Here is a 25,960-nt window from a genome sequence, read left to right as displayed (position 1 = left end):
GTTAATAGTTGTCATAATGGGAAGCATCAACATAATTTTTTTATATCAAGCTACTTTGCTGATCTTGTATGTTAGAGAAAAACCACGTGTATTGCCACTGAAGGCAGATGTATGTTTTAGCAATTTATTTCTAAAATTGATCTGTTTATTTCTTGTAAAACTTGCTTTGATACATCTCTAAGATGGGTTGGTCACTGAAAGCAGCTGGAATTATTCATACAACTTAGAAATCTTAACTTTTTGGCTATAAGGCTTTTTTAAAGTAAGATAGTAGTTAAAATGTGTGTCTGAATTCTTAAAAGTTACCAGTCTATGCAGTAAATAAATTCCACAGTTATTTAATGCCTCTTCTACACCAGGCACTATCTAGTTGATAGAGGCACACAGGTTAAAAGGCAGCTTACAGACATTAACAATTTAAATTGTTCATTTGCCAGGTATGACGGGAGACAGAACTTTACTATTCCTCTTAGAGTCTCATTTTCTAAGTTTGTGGATAAATTATCATAAAAACTAATTTATAAGGGAATATAATTTAAATTACCAAGATCTTCCAGCAATGCATATATTATTTTAATAATCAGAACAACTTAAAATTTCTTTTTTTTTTTGAAGCAGGCGAGTCTCACTCTGTTGCCCAGGCGAGAGTGCAGTGATGTGATCTCGGCTCACTGCAACCTCCACCTCCCAGGTTCAAGTGATTCTCACGCCCCAGCCTCCCAGTAGCTGGGACTACAAGCGCCCACCACCATGCCAAGCTAATTTTTTGTATTTTTGTAGAGCTTGGGTTTCACCATGTTGGCCAGGCTGGTCTCAAACTCCTGGCCTCAAGTGATGCATCAGCCTCAGCCTCCCAGAAGGTGCTAAGATTACAGGTGTGAGCCACCATGCCTCGCAAAATTTCAAAATATTATTTCAGTTGCATTAGAGAGCTGAGACATATATATTCCCATATTTTAAGTTAAGCAGTTGAGAAATAGTAACTAAAGACAAATAGCTTAGTTTTAAGGGTAGTAATGCAAAATCATGTTTCTTTTTTTTTAATAAACTAAATACCAAATGTTTAATTTTTTACTTAAATATACTATCCTTTCCTAACACAGAGAAAAGGCTTTAATAACAACCTACAGAAAAATATTAGTTTTTATTTAAACTGAACTTCAGTTAAATACTATCAGAATTTTTAAAATATTATTAGCTTTGATACTATTATTAAGTCATTATTATTATTAGCATTTATGTTTTTTAAAATGGAAAATAAGTGTAAAATTTTCTTGGTAGAAAAATGAAATTTTACCTAAATGGTAGCTATTTGTGATTTATAAATTGTCTTAGTTTGTTGGTGAAAAACAAAGGAAAGTTTGTCTCATAGTGGATTAGCAAATAAAAAAAAATTTGAAGTGTTTTTATGTTATTTTCTCTAAATATGAGGTCACTAATTTTAAGGACCTTGTTAGCAAATTTTAGGTATTTTAAGACACTGAAAAATTTGGGAAAATATTTTTTACCTTTTTTGATTCATTTGAAATATATTTTAAAAATTTGTACATGCAAAGTACAACAAAAGAAATGTAGCCCCTCACTAAATGCTTTTCCAGATTCCTTAGTTCCCATTGTCTGATTTCTGATTGTTAGACATTTTCATAGTGTATAGTTATTTTGGCTAGGTAAAATGTTAATAATTTGCCCAACCTTCATTTTTTTATTAATTGGATCCCTGCTTAAGGAACTGTATTCTATATAATGAACCCTTGGCAAGGTAGGTTGGCCAAAAGTTTGCTCTTTGGCTGTGTTTCATGTGTAGGTTTATATATACATGTGACATGAGCATGGATGTAGCACTCCTCTTGCTGTATTGATATGTCTGCTTTATTCTTGTGATTAGGCAGTGTTTTAAAAAAAAAAAGGTATTTCCTACTTTCTCCATAGGTGATCAGGCAGACAGATTTCCATTGATGGATTTCTACCTATTCCAGACCATGCAGGAACTATCTAATTAGAATTGTTAACATAGGACTTCTCTTTTTCTAACAGGAAGCATATGTATGTTGACTTATACTTACTTGTCTCCTTTTCTTTGGAATTCTAATCTCACTAAGGTCAGCTTTTCTGATAATTTATTTAAAACCAACAAAATACTATTTTTAAAAGAAAACACTAGGCCGGGAACAGTGACTCATGCCTGTAATCCCAACACTTGGGGAGGCTGAGGCGAGTGGATCAGGAGATTGAGACCAGCCTGGCCAACATGGCAAAACCCTGTCTCTACTAAAAATACAAAAATTACCTGGACATGGTGGCACATGCCTGAGGTCCCAGCTACTCGGGAGGCTGAGGCAGAGGAATCACTTGAACCCAGGAGGCGGCAGTTGCAGTGAGCCGAGATCGTGCCATTGCACTCTAGCCTGGGAGACAAGAGTGAAACTCCATCTCAAAAAAAAAAAAAAATGAAAATGAAAATAAAACATTAAATTATTTATGTTTTGTTTTAATTTAGGGCAAAAAATGTTGAAGGTAAATTTTCTTCTAATAAGTAGTAGTTAAAAGAGTACACTGAATTACACAATTCCTGGCACAGTTGAGTATAGCAGTAGTAAATGCCAGATGGCTTTTCGTATAAACTACATGACTTTGAGAAATTTACCTCTATTATTGCTAGTAAAATGGATAATATAATAGTACCTGCCTCATAGGGTGCTAAGGATGAAATGGAATAATCACTATAAAGCATTTAGCACATTTAGGACTTAGTAAATACTTATTAGTTGCCTTTATTTATGGTAGTTATTCAGTAAATAATTGTTGATTGTATGAACAAGTACATAATATGAGTGAATAAAACTGCTCTTTAATTTTAGAGAAATAGGGCTTTTTTGTTTGTTTGTTTGTTTGAAATGTAATCGGAGCAGTACTTACAGATTCAGGACAGTTAGACAGTTTTGAAAGATGTTAATAACCTGCAGACTGATTCCTTAGCTAATGAGAATATGCTGAGTATTTTGGTGGTCGTTTTAGACCTCTCCCGTATCTGTTTGTACATTGTCTCATTTTTAACCTGTTCATCAAAATTTCTTACTCATTTTAGATTGACTTAGAATTCAGCATCTGAAAGCGTTGTTTTTGTTCTGCTTTGTTTTGTTCTTTACTTTCTAAAACTTCCATAAGAGAAGAATTCAAGTGGACTAGTGAATAGTGACATTGTTTATTGTGTAACACTCAATCTTGGTGAATAAATCAGTGTCACATTTTCTCCAGTGCTCTCAAGATGCAATATTTACTGTAAACAGACTTTTTAGCAAATTTAGCCATATTTCATTTTCTCTTTTATAAAGCCTAAAAAGTAAATCATGCATCCTACTTTTCATTAAGACTGTATTAATTCTATAATTTCTTTAATAAAATATCTTAACACATAATGGAGATTTATAGGTGAATGGATTAAAATGTACATATGAATCCCTGGGCCATGGGTTATCTTCTTTTTCATATTCACTTACTCAACCATTGTCTTATTGTTAGAGAACTCCCAGGAAGATTCTTTTTAAAAAAGTGAAATGCTGGCCGGGCGTGGTGGCTCACGGCTTATGCCTGTAATCCCAACACTTTGGGAAGCCGAGGCAGGTGGATCACTTGACGCTAGGAGTTCAAGACCAGCCTGGGCAATATAGTGAGACTCCGTCTTTACTGGAAATACAAAAATTAGCCAGGCATGGTGGTGTGCACCTGTAATCCCAGCTACTCGGGAGGCAGAGGCACGAGAATTGCTTGAACCTGGGAGGTGGAGGTTGCAGTGAGCCAAGATCACACCACTGCACTCCAGCCTGGACAAAAAAAGTGAGACTCCATCTCAAAAAAAGAAAATAAAGTGGAATGCAGTATAAATCCAATTAAATATGGTACATTTTAAATTATCGTCATATATTCAAATCCTAATATTTTCTATTGTAAAAAGAAATATCTCAAAAAAGATCATCATGTGCTTAACAAAAAAGTATTTTTTCACATCTAAAATTGCATAAAAGCCCACTGTACAGTTCAGAGGCACTATGTTTAATTTGGTAAAATAGTTTAAAGCAGCACTTCTCAAATATTTGGTCTCATGTTTTTTTACAGTGTTTAAAATTATTGAGGATTCCAAAGAGCTTTTGTTTATAGGGGTTATAACATCAATATTTATAGTATTAGAAATTAAACTTAGAACTTTTCAAAATGTTAATATGTTTTTTAAATAATAATATTATTTGTTATAAATAACATACGTTTTTGTGTGTGTTTAAAAAAAAAATCTCCATTCTTAAGGACCAGTTCAAATGCCACGTCTTTACAGTGGTTTCTTGTAACACCACTGATTTCTCTCCCGAGACTCAGAGGCAACGAATGATTACCATAAAAGGTTTTATTGTATATGTCAGTACACTGCAGCACAGTTTTTGTTGAGGTCCACTGATAACATTTTTTATGAAAAAAATAGCTATTTTTTATTAAACAAAATATTAGTAAGAAAAGTAACATTGTTTTACTTTTTTTTTTTTTTTTCAAGTCTTCTTAATAGAAGACAGCTAAATTCTCATGTCTGCTACTGCATTTAATCCATTGTGGTATCACACATCTTGTAGTCGCTGGAAAACTCCAGTGTATACTCATGAGAAAATAAGAGCAACAAAGGTATTACATATTGTGAAAATAGTTTGGACCTTGCAGACCCCTACAGGAGACTAAGAGACCCCAGGATTTTTATACCACAATTTGAGAACTGCTAGTTTAAGGAAATGTTACTTAGCCAATAATAATAAAGAAAATAACTAATCAAGTCCCAACTCTGTCCTAAATTACCTTTCTAAGCACTTTACTACATTAATTCAGTAGATCTTCTGACAGCCACTTTGGAATAACTACTGAGGTGATTTCCACTTTATATAGCTGGAAACTGAAGCATAGAGAAATCAGAGTAACTTATCCAGTGCCGTATCCTGTGATGGTGAAGGCAGGATTCAGATTCAGGCCATCTTGGCTTTAAAGCCTGTCTTCATTTTGCTCTACTGCCTCTAGACAGAAGCTCCTGCTTTCTTAGAGTTGGCCCTTGGAGAGCTTTGTGAATAAGATAATACTTGACTACAGTACCTCACTTTTTGTATCTCCATAATAGGACTTGCAATTAGTTTATGGTTTTCTTACAGGATTTACCACTCTGGAGTCATAAGTTTGTCATTTTTTACAATTTAAATTGTTGTTAATCTGGGCTAAAATATTGATGCCTAAAATCTATTCTCTTAATTGCTTACAGTAGATAACCATACCTTTCAGTTTCTCTAGTTTTATGTTTTGTAATTTTAAAGGCAGTTTTTCCTGATATGTATTAGGAGGGAAAATTATTAAAAGGTGCTACCTTACAACTTTTAGGGAGAGTAAAATTTTTGCTAACTCACTTTTATCCCAGTAGTATATTAGTAACTATATTTATCTTCCCTATTAGCTCTGAGAAGTCTATTGAGTCTTTATGCTTGAAGAGTGTAATTTAGGAGGTGTGCTGCATGAACTTGCAGTGAAAAGAAGTAAGGGAACTTCAGGAATGCCATAAGTTCTCTCTTACATTCCTGAAAATTAAAGTTTTGTATACTGCTCCTAATGGTAAAATCCTCGACCTGGTCTGATACAGGGTTAGTCTCCCAAAAGTGTAAATGTGTTTGCCCGTGCACCACTGGAGAACAAATCCTTCAGGTAAGTGAGTGTCTTCCGTGAAAGCAAAGTGCTACTACATTCATGTATTCACATCACATGCATGCATGCTTCCGCAGAGAGATCCAACATGGTGAGTTTCATTTTGTAGGATTGCCTGAGAGCATGATGTTATTTTAAAGTGTGTCACCTTCCTTATTTTAAGAAAAAGAAAAGTATATATAATTTCAAGTGTCAGGTATAACATTCCAGGTAAAATTTGAATCCTGGAAACTCCTGACTATGACCCTGCAATTACTGTTTTGTCAGTACTGTTGTGACATTCCATGGTGAGTTGTCTTCTGTTTGAATTGGTATTTTTCAATAAATATTAGGATTTATTTTGTTCATGTAAAATACATATATAAAGACGTTAGCAACAGGAAAATAGAGGTATCTCATTCAATATAACTTGATGTTTTATGGTTGCAGAGGTGATCACTAGCAAATTTTCAGTAAATGGTAAAAAGTAATCATTCAAAAAATGTGTGGGTAAGTTTAAAGTGATACAAACACATTCGATATTCCTTTGATAACTTATTCACATTATTTTTTGTTTTTGTTTTTTCTTTTAAGGAGTCTTCTCAAGTCTGTTGAAGAAGAGTTGCATCAGCGGTAATTTTAATTTTTAATCTTAAAGTACTTTACATCACAGACAAGTAAAGGCAGTTTGCCCCTTTCTCTGTTATGTAGCCTATTTGTTTGAGTTGTCTTTTTTTTTCTTTCATAGAGATAGGGGCTTGCTCTGTTTCCCAGGCTGGATTGCAGTGGTGTGATCACAGCTCACTGCAGCCTTGAACTCCTGGGCTCAAGCGATCTTTCCACCTCAGCCTCCCAAGTAACTGACATCACAATTCACTGCTCCCAGTTCCTTGTTTTAATTCTGCATCTATCCTATCCTATAAAGATGTAGAAATAAAATTTTATCTTATGGTAGCTTTTCCTGCATTTTCTAAAATTTCTTCTTACGCTGTTTTGGTAAAATCCGTTTAATAACAATGATATTATTCTTTTTATTTAGAGGACACGTGGCACATTTAGAAGATGATGAAGGAGATGATGATGAATCTAAACAGTAAGTTCTGTCTCTGTTTTTGGTAAAAAGAAAAGATGTCATTTGACCTGATTTCATCCATCTGGCCGCTTAATATTGATGGAAATTTTAATGTAATTAGTAACACAGTATCATGGGTTGTACCTCAGTTTCTTTCCTTTTTTCTATTCTAGTTATATTAGCTTGGGCTGACATAACAAAATACCATAGACTTAAGACAACAGAAATTTATTCCTCACAGTTCTGGAGGTGGGAAGTTCAAGATCAAGGTACCAACCAACTTGGTGAGGGCTCCCTTCTAGGCTCGCAGACAGCCGTCTTCTGGCCCTGTCTTCACATGGCCTTTCCTCAGTGTATGCACATGGTGGAATCAGGGGTAAGAGTGGTCTCTCACCCTCTTTTTGTAAGATCACCAGTCCCATAGGATTAGGACCCCACTGTTACAACCTCATTTAAGCTTAATTACTTCCTAAAAATCCATCTCTAAATATAGTCACATTGTGGGTTAGGACTTCAGTATGTGAATTTTATAGCGACACATTTCAGTCCATTTTTTCCAAAGAACTTCGGAAAAAAACTAACAAGGACAATAATTTTTTATTGTAGATTTCTTAGTAATTGTATCGCTGCTGTAACTTCACTGCAACTACAAAGAAGCTTTTTATAAATCTGATTAAATTTTGTCTGCTATATTTCAAATGAACAAATACTTTGGATATAAATACATAGTTTTAAAGGAGGAATATTTTTACTATTATGTATGCATTGATGTTTACTTTTTTGTTTTGTTTTTTTTTAAATAAAGATGCCGTTTCATGGTAAAATGATAAGAGCACTTGACTAGCAGTTGAGGGCATAGGTTTTCCTTTTCACTTCACTACTGTATGATCTTGAGTAAAGTTACATAACCTTTCTAGGCCTTGAAATCCTCATCTGAGAAATTTGTGCTTCATCATAGTACAATTTTTCTTTCTTTTTTTTTGAGACAGGGCCTTGCTTGCTCTATGACCCACCTGGAGTGCAGTGGTGTGATCTTGGCTCATTGCAGCCTTGACCTGGCTCAAGCAGTCCTCCCACCTCAGCCACCTGAGTAGCTGGGACTGCACCTCCACACTTCCTAATTTTTTATTTTATTTTTTTGTAGAGATGTTTCCACCATGTTACCCAGGCTGGGCAGGAATTCCTGAGCTCAAGTGATCTGCTCGCCTCAGCTTCCTAGAGTGCTGGGATTACAGGCATGAGCCACTGTGACCAGCCTCTTGCTATTTCTAAAACTGATCCTGAGTTATAATGAATCCTAACTTCGATCACAGTCTGCCTATATTTTCATAAAGCATATATATGGTTTTTGATGAACTTCATTGAAGATGTTTCATATCTAACAGTAGCAAAAATGAAGTTTACAATGTGATATATTTTATACCGTATCATTTGTTTCATAAGCCAGATGTGGCTTATGTTCTTAATTATTTACCTTTCAGTTGATATAAACTGGAATTATAATTATCTTTTCCAGGTTTAATTACAGTATAGTACTTGGAACCAAAAAAGTGTATTACCCAATTACTTCTTTTTAAATTAAATTTAATTATTTTAACTGAAATAATTATAATACAAATTTATGGGGTATATACTAACGTTTTGATACATATAATGTAGTGATCTCATCAGGGTAATTAGCGTATCCGTCATCTCAAACTTTTATCATTTCTTTGTGTTGGGAACATTCAGTATCCTCCTTCTAGCTATTTGAAACTAAATAATACATTATTGGTTTGGTTTGGTTTGGTTTTTGAGAGAGAGTCTTGCCCTGTTGCCCAGGCTGGAGTGCAGTGGTGCGATCTTGGCTCACTGCATGCAAGCTCTGCCTCCCAGGTTCACGCCATTCTCTTGCTGGGACTACAGGCACCCGCCACCAAGCCCGGCTAGTTTTTTTCCATTTTTAGTAGAAACGGTGTTTCACCGTGTTAGCCAGGATGGTCTTGATTTCCTGACCTCATGATCTGCCTGCATTGGCCTCCCAAAGTGCTGGGATTACAGGCATGAGCCACCACTCCCGGCCCATTATTATTAACCATAGTCATCCTACAGTGGTATAAGAGAGTAGTACTTATTATTCCTCTTACATAACTGTAATTTTATATACTTTAACAAATCTCTCCCTTTCCTCCCCTTTTCCTTGCCCTTCCCAGTTCCTAGTATCCTCTGTTCTGCTTTTTACTTCTATGAGATCAACTTTTTTTTTTTTTTTAGCTTCCACATGAGTAAGAATATGCAGTGTTTAACTTTCTATTTTGGCTTATTTCACTTAACATAATGTCCTCCAGTTCCCAGTTACTTCTGAATAATACCTCTAGCAACATTTCACAAAATACTTTAGAAAAAACTTGCAATCTTTGAAAATGATATGTCTGTGCAGTTTTTTTCTGTGTCTTTGAAAAAATTATTATATTTTAGCATTGATTCATTTGTAAGAAAAAATTATTATATTTTAGGATTGATTCATTTGTAAAATGAATAGTTCTGATTCTAAACTTTTCTGTTTTTAGTTCAACTCTGAAAGCAAAAGTTCCACCTCCTTTGCCACCAAAGGTAGACAGATTTATTTTTCAATTTGATATATGTGTATGTGTTATTGTTCTGCCAATTTAATACTTCATTGAGAGTTTTTCTAACTTTTCATTTGTGATCCACAAAGAAAAATCGTGAAGTTGATATAAGCAAATGATTTTTTATTGTATTTGTCTCTTTTTATAATGCCCAACTTATATTTAGTGTTCATTCTTTTGGTTTTTTTTTTTGAGACAGAGTCTCGCTCTGTCACCCAGGCTGGAGTACAGTGGCATGATCTTGGTTCACTGCAGCCTCCTCCTCTCGGGTTCAAGCAATTCTCCTGCCTCAGCCTCCCCAGTAGCTGGGATTACAGGCACGCACCACCACGTCCAGCTAAAGTTTTGTATTTTTTAGTAGAGACTGGGTTTTGCCATGTTGGCCAGGCTCGGCTCAAACTCCTGACCTCAGGTGATCTGCCTGCCTTGGCCTCCCAAAGTGCTGGGATTACAGGCATGAGCCACTGCCTGGCCTTATTTAATGTTCATTCTAAGTAACAAGTCCTAGGAATTTACACTGAAAATAATTGTATTAATGGATTAGCGTTACTTGACTTGGGTTAGAAAACTCACATTTCTTATAAGATTGTTTTTCTCAAAATCTGCAATCTGTTCCTGACATCTAAGAATAAATAAAGGATAGTAATTTATCATCATAGATACTTAATTTTCAAAAGATAATTTTAAATTAAAAATACAAAATAGTACAATAATTTTTAAATACTTTTTAACAACAAAATTATTTTTCCAAACAAAACCATTCTAAAATAGTGATTTCAACTGATGGGTTGTTTTTTAAAAGGTAAAATGAGGTAATATATATTTTATTTTATAAGTTCATATGCATAGCGAATTTTAATTATAATATGAGCTGCTTTAAAGTTTAAAATCAGAGTGTTACAAATGCGAGTTAGAGTCTCACCAGTCTTGTCATTCAGTTTATTACTATTTTCATTTATTTACATTTTATACAATTGAGAAAATCCTGATTCATACAGGTAAATAATGCTGTACTTGCTTGTTTAGTTTTATCATAGCAGAAGTAAAGAGATCTGAATTTCAAAGAAATAAGTACTGAACAATAATAAAAGATACATTATAAATTCTCCAAACGTCAGCCAACTGTAGGTTTTTCCATTGTTTGTACAAAAAGTATCTCAGGTATCCCATATTGCTGTGTTGATATTCTCCAACATAACATTTTAATTGGTATCCTCTTGTGCACCTGGTCTGAAAGATTAAGCATTACCATAAAGACATCGAGTCACCTAAGAGACAGCTTAGATTAGACAGTTGATAAGGCACTGAACTTTGACTAGCTTGAATATTTAAAATAAAAAGAGATTCATTTAAATTGAAGGAGATAAGAGAGACTGAAATATTTTTATTTGGCTAGTCTAAGTGGGGAGACTTATGAGGAATTAATAAAAAGGTCGACTTAGAGGCCCTATTATTTGCACAGCAGCAAAACCTGAGATGTACACATTTTAGTGTACATTTTTAGAGTATGTTTACAACAATAAGATAATCTGAATTGGATGGTTGAGTAACCTTTAAACTCATCTGGTAAACCTCTAATGTGTAGTAGAAATAGTTTGAAAGCTTCTGACATATAATAGTATTTACTTCAGGAAAATAATTTGATGTTTCAACATTGGTCTCTTTTTCTATATTATTTCAGCCTAAGTCTATCTTCATACCACAGGAAATGCATTCTACTGAGGATGAAAATCAAGGAACTATCAAGAGATGTCCCATGTCAGGGAGCCCAGCAAAGCCATCCCAAGTTCCACCTAGACCACCACCTCCCAGATTACCCCCTCAAAAACCTGTTGCCTTAGGTAATGGTGGAGGGTGACAGCAAATACGTTACCAGGTTTTCATACTATGTGGGGGGAAAAAATGGAGGAAAACTTTCTTTTAAGAGATTATTTGAAATTCTTTTGGTGGAGGAGTGAAGGAAAGCAATGGCTATGGAGATGTTTTCTGCTTTTTGCCTACTGGCTTAAAGTGTTTTTGTGACAGAATTCCCTATGACACAGTCTGCGATACTTTGTCCTCATCTCTCATTTCATATTTAGCGTTCTCTCTTCTAGAGACTGGTTCACTATTCATTTAGCTGCAGTGTGGAAACAATGCAAATTAAACTGTGAACAAACAGGGAAAATGTGTTTTGTGTCTAGGTTACTTCTGTTTTACAAGAGAGTACCTTGTCTAACTCCTTATTTCATTTAATCATTTCTAAAAAAGTAATTGGTATTATTTGCTAGGTATTTGCCTCCAAATTAATACTAGAAGGAGCTATTTTAACACTGTAAAGACTCCTCTGTGTTTATCCAGAAGAAGCAATTTTAAAAAAGAGCAACTAGCCCGGGCACGGTGGCTCACACCTGTAATCCCAGCACTTTGGGAGGCCGAGGCAAGTGGATCACCTGAGGTCAAGAGTTTGAGACCAGCCTGACCAACATGGTGAAACCCCATCTCTACTAAAAACAAAAATACAGAATTAGCTGGGTATGGTAGCGCATGCCTGTAATCCCAGCTACTTGGGTGACTAAGGCAGGAGGATCACTTGCTTGAACCTGGGAGGCAAAGTTTGCACTGAGCCAAGATCACGCCATTGCACTCGAGCCTGGGTGATAAGAGAGAAACTCCTTCTCAAAAAAAAAAAAAAAAAAAAAAAGAGCAACTAAAGTTTCTTGGATGACATAATGTAAATCACCCCTTTTCTAAAAGTAGTTATGAAATCAGTATTTGGTTTTTTAAAGCTGACAAATACATGCACTTATATGCAACCTGAATTTAAATTTGCCTAATATGCCAGAAATAGAGGTATAAATAGAATAACATATATATGACGTCTTACTTTCGTAGTAAATAATCTGATTAGGTGATCCCAAATGAATGACACTATCCCAAAGTTAATATTTTTCCTTTCCTACTTGATAACTTGCTGAATAAAAATTTTCGTGAAGATTAATCATTTTCAATGAATATATCTTATTGAAGGAAATGGAATGAGCTCCTTCCAGTTAAATGGTGAACGAGATGGCTCATTATGTCAACAACAAAATGAACATAGAGGCACAAACCTTTCAAGAAAAGAAAAGAAAGATGTACCAGTAGGTATTGATATTCATAAGTTCTACTTGTATTTGTTTCCTTTTTAACTGTTAAGTTAGTTCTGTGCTTACAATTAGTGAAACTATAGCACTAGTATATTTCGCAATTATTGTATTGATATTTTAATATATTATAATGGTGAATAGATTATTTAAATCTTGAAAAAAAGTAACTTAGCTGTGGTAAACTTGAATGATGGCTTTTTATTGTTTCCATTATTTAGACCAATTTGTTATGTAGTATATTATAAAACATCTTTATACAGGTAAACGCTTAGTATTCTTGGGATTGTTCACAAAATAACTATTGTTATTCTCATTGAGGGTAATTGATTCTTAATAGTTTCTCTTACAGTCTCATGAAGTTATGGAAAGAAGGACATAGATAAAGAAAGCTGTAGCTTCTACCCCAGGACAAATTTCTAACTATAGATCAGGGGTCCCCAACCCCTGGGCCGCAGACCAGTAATGGTCAGTGGCCTGTTAGGAACTGGGCTACACAGCAGGAGGTGAGCAGTGGGCAAGTGAGCATTACCACCTGAGCTCCACCTTCTGTCAGGTCAGCTGCAGCATTAGATTCTCATAGCGCAAACCCTATTGTGAAGTGTACATGTGAGGGATCTAGGTTGCACACTGCTTTTACGAATGTAACTAATGCCTGATTACCTGATTAACAGTTTCATCCCCAAAACATACCCTACCCTTCAACCCCCATCTGTGGAAAAATTGCCTTCCACGAAACCAGTCCTTGGTGCCAAAAGGTTGGGGACCACTGTTAGAGACTACGTAAGTAGAGACATTGCTGCTCTTACCACTTCAGGAAAGGTGAAATTAGCCTTAGCAGCTACTCCTATCACAAATGTTAGCTAAAACATCATAACTGTTAAAACATAAATGTTATTCATCAGGGATCATGAAGAGATGAAAAATTTTAAACATTTGTAAAGAATTGACTTATAATCACTGGAAGACATTCAACTATCATCATAGAATTTAAAATAGTAGAAAATCCTTAAAATCCCCAGTACCTCAGCAGATGTCAATGAGATGAATGGAATTTTTTGGAAGTTTTTGTATACACTAATATTTGTTATTTTTATAGAAATTTGTAGTATATTCAGTATGTTTGTACACATATGTGCTATGGTTTCTGCAGTAAGCACATCACTAGAGGTTTTTGTGCTATATCTATTTAACTTTTTAAAAATATTTCACTATACAATATGACATATTATTCTTAAAATTCATGTGAAGTATTTTGTGTTATTCGTTGTAATTTGTGAAATTTAGGTTATTTTTAATAAGAGTGTAAACTGTTCTTCAGAAATGGGTTTTATGAAGTTCTATCCAACTGAGCAGTGCCTTTTTGCTTTCAAAAATTTAAATTTTAACAGACCTGCTAACATAATAGTACAAAAATGCAGCTGAGTGACTGTAACACAGTATAAAATAAATAGCCTTTGAGAGATATAAACTTTTTTTTTAACCTTTCCTATGGTACTAAGTAAACATTTTTGTGTATACATTTTTAGTTCACTTTTTCTGTTACTTTACTTCATTAAGATAAGCAACTGTTTCAGTAATTCTGAAATAAATATGTCCATGGCTGTATCATAGGATCAACAGTATCAGTGATATATTGAAGCATGCTTACAGTTTATGCTGTAATTCTTAAAATTATTTACAGCCCTCACATCTGTAATCCCAGTGCTTTCAGTGGAAAAGGCAGGGGGATCACTTGAGACCAGAAGTTCAAGACCAGCCTGGGCAACATAGCAAAACCCTGTCTCTACAAAAAATAAAATACAAATTTAGCCAGACATGGTGGCATACACCCATAATCCTGCTCAGGAGGCTGAGACAGGAGAATCACTTGAGCCCAGGACGTCGAGGTTACAGTGGACTATGCTTGCCTGCCACTGCACTCCAGCCTGGGTGACAGAGTGAGACTCCATCTCAAAATAAATTAAATAAATAAATAAATAAATTTATTATTTTTTATTATTTAGATTTTTCTAGAGATAGGGTCTCACTCTGTCACCCAGGCTGGAGTGCAGTGGCGCAATTTTGGCTCACTGCAACCTCCTCCACCTCCCGGGTTCAAGTGATTCTCCTGCCTCAGCCTCCTGAGTAGCTGGGATTACAGGTGCGCACCACCATGCCAGGCTAATTTTTGTATTTTTAGTAGAGATGGGGTTTCACCATGTTGGTCAGACTGGTCTCGAATCCCTGACCTCATGATCCACCCACATCAGCCTCCCAAAGTGCTGGAATTACAGGTGTGAGCTACCGCGCCCAGCCTTATTTTAAATAATATTTACAACCAATTCTATTAGTGCTTAGGTTAAATCTGAGAGTTATAACACTCAGAGCTCCCTAATTTAAAATGATGTTTCGCTAGGCCAGGCACGGTGGCTCACACCTGTAATCCGTACACTTTGGGAGGCCGAGACAGGTGGATCACTTGAGGCCAGGAGTTCAAAACCAACCTGGCTAACATGGTAAAACCCCGTCTCTACTAAAAACACAAAAATAGCCGGGCATGATGGCAGGCACCGGTAATCTCAACTACTCAGGAGGCTGAGGCACGAGAATCACTTGAACCTGGGAGGCAGAGGTTGCAGTGACCCGAGATCATGCCCCTGCACTCCATCGTGGGTGACAGAGCAAGACTCTGTCTCAAAAACAAACAACAACAACAACAAAAAATGATGTTTTGCTAATAGATAATTTAATAACAGTATAAGAAAATATATATATAAATTATTTGCAAGATGGAATAAAAAGGTATCTGAAATTATGGCAATAATAAGATGTGTGCACCCTCAAAAATATATCTACAAAGTAAGTATGTCATCTTAATTTCAGAAATGTTGTATTCTTATGTTATATATATGAAATTAACAGTAGCTTTTTTATTAGTTTTCATCTAATTGTTTAAGTGATTCTGACGTATGGCAGCTCTAGGGAAAAATTAAAACGTCATTCCTTAAGATGATGTTATTGAGATAAACCTTGAAAGAAATGTAGACTGTCACAAAGTTCGTGTTTAAAGTATACCCAGGGGGTTCCCTCTCAGGGGACAGTTCATATACTCAAGAATTTGGCCGCTTGGAGAAATATCTGGCATTCTTCAGGATAGTGTGGGTGAGCAAATGTGTTACATTTCTTCTCCTTGTAATTGCCTGTATACTCTAACCAATGATTAAAATATTTGAATTCATCAAAATTGAGAACTTCAATTGGCAAAACACATTGTGAACATGATGATGATTATCTATACACGAGGAGAAACTATTTGTTATATATATATAACAGATGAAATACTCAAACCTAGAATATATTTTTAAAAGCTCCAGCAAATATATATGAAGAAAGATAACTCAGTTAAAAAAAAATGGGAAAAGAATTCACAAAAGAGGAAATACAGATAGCAAATAAACACTGTTTTTAAAAAGATTCTTAATCTCCCTAGCAATCAGAGGCATGCAAATTAATGAGGAACACAGGAGAGAAGATTTTTTACTAATCAGCTTGGTGATATTGCTGTAAGACTAGAAAGAACCAGGAGCTCTCATACATTGCTGGTGGGTGTGATGTGATATGTACACTCTGAAAAGCAGTTTGACAGTCAATATGCACTAAAATGTAAAAGGTAGAGACCCTGTGTACCAGTAGTTTCTCAGTATACCCATACTGTGGTATACTTCTCACAGTGTACCCATAAAAACATCCACTCATACGCTGTGTAAGAATATGTGTAAACATATGCAGGAATGTTTATTTCAGCATTCGTGTTCTAGTAAAATATTGACAGTAATCTAAATACCGAATAATGTTTAAGGAATAGTTAAATAAAGTATATTTATGCTGTGCTGCAGTTAAAACAAGTGAACTAAGTCTATATGACCGATACGGATTACTGTCCAATTTTAAGGCAAAGAACATGCAGACAGGCCGGGCGCGGTGGCTCAAGCCTGTAATCCCAGCACTTTGGGAGGCCGAGATGGGCGGATCACAAGGTCAGGAGATCGAGACCATCCTGGCTAACACGGTGAAACCCCGTCTCTACTAAAAAATATAAAAAACTAGCCGGGCGAGGTGGCGGGCGCTTGTAGTCCCAGCTACTCGGGAGGCTGAGGCAGGAGAATGGCGTAAACCCGGGAGGCGGAGCTTGCAGTGAGCTGAGATCCGGCCACTGCACTCCAGCCTGGGCGACAGAGCGAGACTCCGTCTCAAAAAAAAAAAAAAAAAAAAAGAACATGCAGACAGTGTATAACTATTAGTGTTTTAAAGCACACACACAAAAAATGATTTTCTGTGGGAACATGTATTTACATATATACCAAAAAAGTCTGGAAAGCCATATGATTACATAAGTATATCTAATTCACTAGAGAAAGATTTGGAAGGTTTTACACCAAACTAGTTTTTCTGGGGCAAGTACTAGAAATAGTGCGTTGTGAAAGAACTGTGGGGAACTTCAGCCTTAACTGTAATGTTTTGTTTTACAAAGAATGTATTCATGTATTTTATTTGAATAAATGTGTTTGAAATACAGTATTGTTATACGAAACAGCAGCAAAAAAAAGTGTAATTGTACATGTGTTCTTTTTCTAGAAGCCGATTAGTAATGGTCTTCCTCCAACACCTAAAGTGCATGTAAGTACTAAATATGGAGTAGGCTGAGTTTCAAGCTAAGTCACTTGTATGTGTTATCTTTGCTTAGGTTTTTTTTTCGTCTGTTTGAAAGAACCTTCATTACTATTGAACAAAAATCTAAAAGATTGCTAATTTAAGATTGCTAATTTAATTACAGGAATGTGTCACCATACCTGGCTAATTTTTATATTTTTAGTAGAGACAGAGTTTCACCATGTTGGCCAGGCTGGTCTCGAATTCCTGGCGTCAAGTGATCTGCCCACCTTGGCAGATCACTTCCCAAAGTGCTGTGATTATAGGCATAAACCACCACGCCTGGCCTTTTATTTATTTATTTATTTATTTATTTTTGAGACGGAGTCTCACTCTGTTGCCCAGGCTGGAGTGCAATGGCGCAATCTTGGCTCACTGCAAGCTCTGCCTTCCGGGTTCACGCCATTCTCCTGCCTCACCCTCCTGAGTAGCTGGGACTATAGGTGTCTGCCACCACGCCCAGCTAATTTTTTGTGTGTTTTTATAGAGACGAGTTTTACTATGTTGGCTAAGCTGGTCTCGAACTCCTGACCTCAGGTGATGTGCCCACCTCAGCCTCCCAAAGTGCTGGGATTACAAGTGTGAGCCACCACGCCCCACCCTTTTTTACCTTTAAATTCTACTTTTTAATTAGTACAGAGTATACTTTATAAACTATGTTACAGGCCGGGCGCGGTGGCTCAAGCCTGTAATCCCAGCACTTTGGGAGGCCGAGACGGGCGGATCACGAGGTCAGGAGATCGAGACCATCCTGGCTAACACGGTGAAACCCCGTCTCTACTAAAAAAATACAAAAAAATTAGCCGGGCGAGGTGGCGGGCGCCTGTAGTCCCAGCTACTCAGGAGGCTGAGGCAGGAGAATGGCGTGAACCCGGGAGGCAGAGCTTGCAGTGAGCTGAGATCCGGCCACAGCACTCCAGCCTGGGCGGCAGAGCGAGACTCCGTCTCAAAAAAAAAAAAAAAAAAAAAAACTATGTTACAAAATATATATACTTTATATTCGTAATGTGTATCATACTTAAATTATAAATATTTTAAAATAATTTTAATACTAATTTATACAGTATACTTTATATTATATAGCATATATATTATAGCAGAGAAATATATACAATAGGGCAAAACTTCCCACTTGACTGCAAGATAAAACACTTACCTCAGGCTTGCAGTTTGACAGACTGCAAGGTATCTATGAATGCCAGGTAGATTCCAACTATACAAATTAGCTTAAGATTGGGAACTGGCTTGATTGTTTTGTTCTTCATTTTGTCATGTAAATTTCTAGGAGTTAGCAGTACCTAAACATACAAATTTCCATAGCTGTCTTAAAAGGTTGTTATTAGGATTAGTTAAATGATACAGTTTCTGCCCTACATCATATAAACATGTTTCTTTTGGTCTACTACTACCTGATGGTATTGCCAAGCTAAATTGTTCTTTTTTGGTACCAAAATCTTTAAAAATATATTGGTTGGTATATTTCTGTCATGAAAAGGGAAATTTTAAGGTCCATGTTTTAATTATGTTAATATTTTTAATCCATTATTGTCAACTAGTGATGTTTTCTTTCAGTATGTTACCTCTGTGTTTGTGAGGAAGACAGTCCATCTATAAAATGATGCACAAATGCTGTTCTTTTAATATAGGCCAACATGACAAATACTGAAATTTTCTCTGACCAAAAATATTTTCGTACTGTTTTTCTCTCAAGTTGTCAGTAGTAAAAGTGATTACCTGAGTCAAGATTCTTGTGCCTTGAGAATTTAACCAGAAGGATAATTTCAGAGTTAATATTTTGCTCTTTGACGATATAAAGTTCAGATGAGTGATATATTTCATTATGATTTATTTATTATCTGAAAAGTTTGTAAATGGACTTGATAAAGTAATAGTAACATCAAAGAGTTAAGCTTTTTAATGAATCTTTCCAGGGAAAATAATCAGATTGCTTGATTGAAAAAATTAAAATATAAAGTCTATATGTTTGGAGGTTGAAGTACCTACATGAATTTCAGATCAGCCATACCTGTTTCAGTTTGTAATGTGAAATTCAATATTTAATACCATTTTTAGGCTCATAAAACCAAACAAAAAAACTGTCTTCCTTTGTAGAGATTATGATTTCCTACATATGACCTTTCTTTTCTCTTTTTTCCAAGTAAAATTATTGTGGCACCTGGAAACTTGTGGTACCACTGTTAGGCAAATGACTATGGTGATTTCTTACACTTACTTCTGTAAATTTGAAGATGATCATAATTTCAGTATACTATCTATAGACTCTCACATTAAAATAGATAATAATTACATTTTATATATTAAAGACTGTTACTTGTCACTGTTTCATATTGGTTATTCTTTGTTTCCCTAGATGGGTGCATGTTTTTCAAAAGTTTTTAATGGGTGTCCCTTGAAAATTCACTGTGCATCATCATGGATAAACCCAGATACAAGAGGTAGTATTGTGTGTTTTTTATCTGTTATCTTCCTAATTTTTTTAAACTGGGGCCATGAAAGCATTTGTGATTTTGTTTATTTTCTGAGTATCTTTCTGGGGAAAAAAAGTTTTGTTATAATTTTTTTTTTTAATTTTAAGGTTAATATGTTTCTTTGTGCTGTTATCAGTGTTTGAGGTGACACATAACATTAACATTTCATTGTATAGTTACCATCTCAATATAGTGAAGCCATGTATTCTGTGCCACCCTAGTTTCCTCCAGAAATGTTTCTGCTGCTGCTGCACAGTAGTCTGGTATCTTCTTTTATTTTTTATTTTTAGGGAAAGAGTCTTACTCTGCCAACCAGGCTAGAGTACAGTAGCATGATCATGGCTTACTATAGCCTCAAACTTCTGGCCTTATGCAGTCCTCCTGCCTCAGCCACCCGAGTAGGTAGGACTACAGGCACATGCCACCATTCCTGGCTGTTTTTGTTTTTGTTTTTTAATTTTATGTAGAGATGGGGTCTCTCTGTGTTCCCCAAGCTGGTTTCGAACTCCTGGGCTCAAGCAATTGTCACCTCAGCCTCCCAAAGTGCTGAGATTATAGACATGAACCACTGGCCAATAGCTTCATTTTTTTCAAAACAGCCATTATGGAAGGAATTTAGCTACCAAGGACCCAGGGTTTAGTGACCACTTGAGAGGATCTCTGACCTTAAAAGGGACCATAATCAGAAAAGTTGTACTTAGGCACCACTAAGAACTGTCTGTGTCCTCTCACTGTATATCTGGATCTTAATAGCTGTCTGTTTATGTAAGATACACATAGAACATTTATACATGAACATTTTTGTATACATACACATATACTCATTAAATAGTCTGAGTACTTTTATGTCATAGGCAAGGAAACTGGCACTCAGAGAGGTTCATTGTTTGTAGCCAATTAGAAAGGGTCAGTTTAAATCCAGTACTGTCTGACCACAAATCTTACGCCATTAATCTCCCAGTACTCATCTTAAATGCTGGGCACTTTAGGAATGCTCTTAGCATTCTATACTGTTCTCAGCATACTTCAGTTTAGTCTAGTTAGTCTAGAAAAGTTCTTGACCTGTTACTCTGTATTGTCTTAAAAACAGATCAGGCACTTGTTCTTCAAGTTGCCTGCTTGGATCTCTTCGAAGTGTTCTTTCCTTTCTTTCCTGTTCTAAAGCCTTTTTAATAAATTTCCACTCCTGCTCCTGCTCTGGAAAGAAAAACAGAAAGGACCATGGCCATGCTTCTCATATCTTTTAGAAGATACTGAGTACCCTAGCAGGTATCCAAGTTTTAGTTAACTTTTTAATGGACTGTGGTCAGATTCTGAGGTTTTCTAAACAAGAGTGCTTATAGTACAGCTCTGAAAAAAAATTCTGTAGAAATAATTAGAATCTGTATCAGCCACTCTCGATTTATATTCTGTATGTCAGTTGCACATGATCCTCTCTTTAGGGGGTTTTAGGAAAAGGAGCTGCAGATTCTTTGCCAGTTCTTAGCACTCTCTGATGAGTGAAGAATGTACTATGCCACTCTTCAGAATCTCCCTTACATAAAAATTCTCTTCACTGCTTTGAGGCTAATATTTACATATAATTCAGTTTATGGGTCTAAAGTGTCTAACCTCTTCTTTGTATTCACTGCTTATAAATCATGGTAATTCTTGTTTTATATGTTAATACATACTTACGGAAGTTTATATTATAGAAATCCTATTAAAAAATCTTTTATTTACCAAAATCAGTCAATGAATTACTTTTGTTTCAGATCAGTACTTGATATTTGGTGCCGAAGAAGGGATTTATACCCTCAATCTTAATGAACTTCATGAAACATCAATGGAACAGGTATGTTATTTTGTATATTCTTTTTTTTTTTAATTTTTAAGTTACCATAAGTACACATTAGACCAGAAATAAGATTCAGTTTCATGACTTGCTGCCTCTTTTATTCTTTTTTGTTTTGTTTTGTTTTGTTTTGTGTTTTGAGACTGAGTCTCACTCTGTTTCCCAAGCTGGAGTGCAGCGGTGTGATCTCGGCTCACTGCAACCAGGTTCAAGCAATTCTCATGCCTCAGCCTCCCAAGTAGCTGGGATTACAGACATGAGCCACCATGCCTGGCTAATTTTTGTGTTTTTAGTAGAGACAGGATTTCACCATGTTGCTCATGCTGGTCTCGAACTCCTGGCCTCAAGTGCTGGGATTACACATATGAGCCACCCCACCCCAGCCTCTTTTATTCTTAAAATCCTCATGAGGCCGGGCGCTGTGGCAAGTGCCTGTGATCCCAGTACTTTGGGAAGCCAAGGCAGGCAGATCACCTGAGATCAGGAGTTCGAGACCAGCATGGCCAACATGGTGAAACCCCATCTCTACTAAAAATACGAAAATTAGCTGGGCATAGTGGCGTGTGCCTGTAATCCTAGCTGCTTTGAAGGCTGAGACAGGAGAATTGCTTGAACCCAGGAGGAGGAGGTTACAGTGAGCTGAGATCACGCCATTGCACTCCAACCTGGACAACAAAAGTGAAACTCCATCTCAAAAAAAAAAACTTCATGTAGCATGTTCTAATTACCAGATACTGAAGACAGATTCACAGGACTAGTCCATACCCTTGAAAAGCTCATGATCTAATAGGGAAAACAGATGTATAAACTAGTAACTACAACACTCAGGATTAGATGTCATAGGAATGAGTATAAGATATTGGCCATAGAGGTGGATGTCATCAGCACCTCCTGTGGGGAGATGAGAAGGAGGGGCATTTGAGATGGACCTTAAATTCTGATGAATAGAAGTTTGCCACACAGACAGGATAAGCATGATGGCATAGAGATGTGAAATAGCATGGCAAGTATGGGAACAATGACTGGACAATTTGACTGGGGTACAGAACAGTAACAATAGATGGAGCTGAGTAGGCAGGCAGAAGCCAAATACCTAAGCTTGGTGTACCATGCTGATGGAACAGACCTGTGTTTTAGAAATATCTGTTTGCAGTATGGTGAGAGATGAGACTAAAAACCATGGTCAAATGGTGAAAGAGTGTTAATTCAGGGCAGAGGTAGAGAGAATAGAGGGGAAAAGATAGTTTTATTGAGATATAGTTCATATAGCATATAGTTCACCCATTTAAAGGGTACAATCCAGTGGCTTTTAGTATGTTCACAGCATGTGCAGCCATTACCACCATCAGTTTTAGGACATTTTTGTCATCTCCAAAAGAACCTCCATAATCATTAGTGGTCATTCCCCATTTCTCTCCTCCTCTCCCCCGATATGGGGATGTTTTTGAGTGTCACAATGAGTGGGGGGAGCTTTTGTCATTTAGTACCCAGGAGTCAGGAACATAAGACAACCTGCAAACTGATAATAATGATGATGATATTAATAGCTAATATTTACATAAAGCTTACTGTGTGTCCATGCAGTGTTTTTGAATGCTTGACATACATTATATAGTCTTCATGAAATCTCTCAGAGGTAGATACCATTGATATTCTCGTTTCACAGATGAGAAAACTGAAGCACAGAAAGGATTAGTAACTTGCCAAAGACCCCACAGCTATTCGGTGGCTGGACTGGGATATGAACCTAGGCAAGCTAGCTCCAAATGCCATGCCCTTAACTACTTCACCATATTCTCTCTCCCAGTTGTATAGTTCCTGTAGAGAAATGTTGGACCTGGAGAAAGATCAAAGATCTAGAATTGACCAAATTGAGTGACCAATTCAACATGGAGGGTGAAGAGAGGTCTAGGTTAACTTCAGGTTTTCCACTTGAGTGACTGGGTGCTTGACAGTAACAGAAAGATGGAGTATAGTATACTGAAGGATGTATTGATTTGAAGAGAATGGTAATGCTTTCAACTTGGTCATACTGAGTTTGGGGTGCCTTCAGGTTGTGTGACTAATTCTTTTATCAATATAAATTGATTACAAGGCCGGGCGCGGTGGCTCACACTTGTAATCCCAGCACTTTGGGAGGCCGAGATGGGTCAGGAGTTCAACACCAGCCTAACAAATAAGGTGAAACCCCGTCCCTACTAAAAATACAAAAATTAGCCGAGCATGGTCGTGTGCACCTGTAGTCCCAGGTGCTCAGGAGCCTGAGACAGGAGAATTGCTTAAACCCAGGAGGCAGAGGTTGCAATGAGCCAAGATCGCACCACTGCACTCCAGCCTGGGCAACAGAGTGAGACTCCATCTCGAAACAAAATAAAAATAAAAATAAATTGATTACAAATAAAATGGAAAGAAAAAATCTGTAAGTAATGATTTATTCATGACTAAACATTTTCATCTTCTTTTTTTAATCAAATTTTCTAACAAGATCCTAAACTGTATGATATACTGTAAATCTTTTAATCTGGAAATGGTATACAGTGAAATGACTGAAAAGTACCTATGAACAGGGAAAGGGAGGAAAAGGATCTTGTAATTATAATAATTAGTAAATAAATAATTCAAAGATGGTCCTATTTTTATTGGGTATAATGAGATATCCAGAAATAATATTGGTAACAATATTAATTGTAGGGAATAAGGCCAGCTTTATGCATAGGTGGAGTAAGCATTTATCAACCTAATTTGAAGAACTCTTCCATTGTTTTTGTTTTTGAGACAGGGTTTCATACTGTCACCACGGCTGGAGGGCAGTGGCATGAACACAGCTCACTGCAGCCTTGACCTCCTGGGCTCAAGTGACCTTCCCACCTCAGCGTCCTCAGTAGCTAAGTCTACAGGCACATGCCACAATGCCTAGCTAATTTTTTGGTATTTTGTCGAGACTGGGATTTCACTTTGTTGCCCAGGCTGATCTCAAACTCCTGGGCTCAAGCAGTCCTTCTGCCTCCCCCACCTGGTGCTGGGATTACAGGTGTGAGCCACCAGGCCCGGCTAGGACTCTTAAGAGAAGGCACCCATCAACCACACCTAGCCCCAGTCTGCAATAACTTCCCTTCTTAGTTGCTTTAGCATTTGAAATTAGATTACTAGAGTAATTTTTTTTTTGAAACATTGCCCTTCAAAGGAAACCTTTTTCCCTCCTAGAGGGAGCCTATAAGACTAAAGAATTAGTATATGTGGAGCCTGAGTTTTTCATCTTATTATGAAATTGATGATTAGTTTGATTTTCTCTAGACTTTAGAGGAAACAGGGTGGCATGAGCCTACTAGATAGGAGAAGATTCTGAAAAGTGAGGAGATGACACAAATCAGGGTCCTGATTTAAAAATTTTTATCTGGCTTCATTATTCATAGCTAACATTTATTCAGTACTCAGTGTGTGTTAGACACTCTTCTAAGTGTTTTACAAGGAGTATCGTGTTTAATTACCATACAGCTCTATGAGATATAGATATTCTGTTTTACAGATAAGAACACTGAGACAGAGATTCAGTAAATTACCCAAGATCACACAGAGTCAATGGTAAAACAGATACATGAGTCTAGGCAGAATATAGAAGCTACCCTTCTTAACTGTTATATTCTTATTTATTAAACCGATCATTTCACCTAGAACCTAACTCACTAAAGGAAGAAAGCATTGAAAATGTAGTAAAGTTGTTGTTACTAGAAATCTAGAAAAAGTTGTTGTTAAAAATGAAAATTCATAATGAAATCCAGTACTTTTTTAAAATAAAACCATACATAAATACCTTTTCATTGTCCCTATGTAGAAAATATGAAAGGAATGTGTGTCTTGTCTTGCTACTTCATATATGTTTATATTAAATAAGCAAACCCACTTATATTTACAAGTATATAATTTTATAGTAAACCATAGATGTGGTATCAGATAAATACTTTTTTAGTGGATATGTATATAAAAACCCAGTTCAACACTGAATTAAATAAAAATCTGTTTCTTGCTACTTTGATAACATATACTGATATGTGGTCTGGGGTAAGTCATTGCCCCTTCTCTGCCTGATTTTTTCAGTATAGCCAATGAAGTTCCAATTTTGTTGTGAATTTTTTGTGAAAAGCAGAAAGTAGGAAATGGATGTTGATATCTTCTCTATCTGAGGCACAGGTATAGGCACATTTTACAAATTAAAAAAACTGTATTGGCAATGCCACATTTTAGTTGTTTGGAGAAATTGGTTATTTTATGTAAGTACATTTTCCCAGTAAATGAAATAAAATTTTTATTAAAATGTTACTTTGTGCCGGGCGCGGTGGCTCAAGCCTGTAATCCCAGCACTTTGGGAGGCCGAGACGGGCGGATCACGAGGTCAGGAGATCGAGACCATCCTGGCTAACACTGTGAAACCCCGTCTCTACTAA

The 25,960-nt window shown here is 36.3% G+C and overlaps 1 protein-coding gene across 4 annotated transcripts in view; it reads left to right on the top strand.

The window, feature by feature from the left end:
• Positions 1–25,960, top strand: part of MAP4K3 (mitogen-activated protein kinase kinase kinase kinase 3) — a 186,869-nt gene that overhangs the window by 136,869 nt on the left and 24,040 nt on the right. For all 4 annotated transcript variants that reach the window (XM_030921605.1, XM_030921604.1, XM_010364146.2 and 1 more), the window contains 8 exons: positions 6,292–6,330; positions 6,737–6,790; positions 9,319–9,361; positions 11,060–11,219; positions 12,388–12,500; positions 17,121–17,162; positions 19,567–19,651; positions 21,439–21,518. In XM_030921605.1, coding sequence (XP_030777465.1) covers positions 6,292–6,330; positions 6,737–6,790; positions 9,319–9,361; positions 11,060–11,219; positions 12,388–12,500; positions 17,121–17,162; positions 19,567–19,651; positions 21,439–21,518 — 616 coding nt within the window. The remainder of the gene's footprint in view (positions 1–6,291; positions 6,331–6,736; positions 6,791–9,318; positions 9,362–11,059; positions 11,220–12,387; positions 12,501–17,120; positions 17,163–19,566; positions 19,652–21,438; positions 21,519–25,960) is intronic.

Source organism: Rhinopithecus roxellana, chromosome 17 (assembly GCF_007565055.1).
Source record: "Rhinopithecus roxellana isolate Shanxi Qingling chromosome 17, ASM756505v1, whole genome shotgun sequence".
Taxonomy (NCBI): Eukaryota; Metazoa; Chordata; class Mammalia; order Primates; family Cercopithecidae; genus Rhinopithecus; species Rhinopithecus roxellana.
This window is presented reverse-complemented; position numbering and strand designations above follow the sequence as displayed.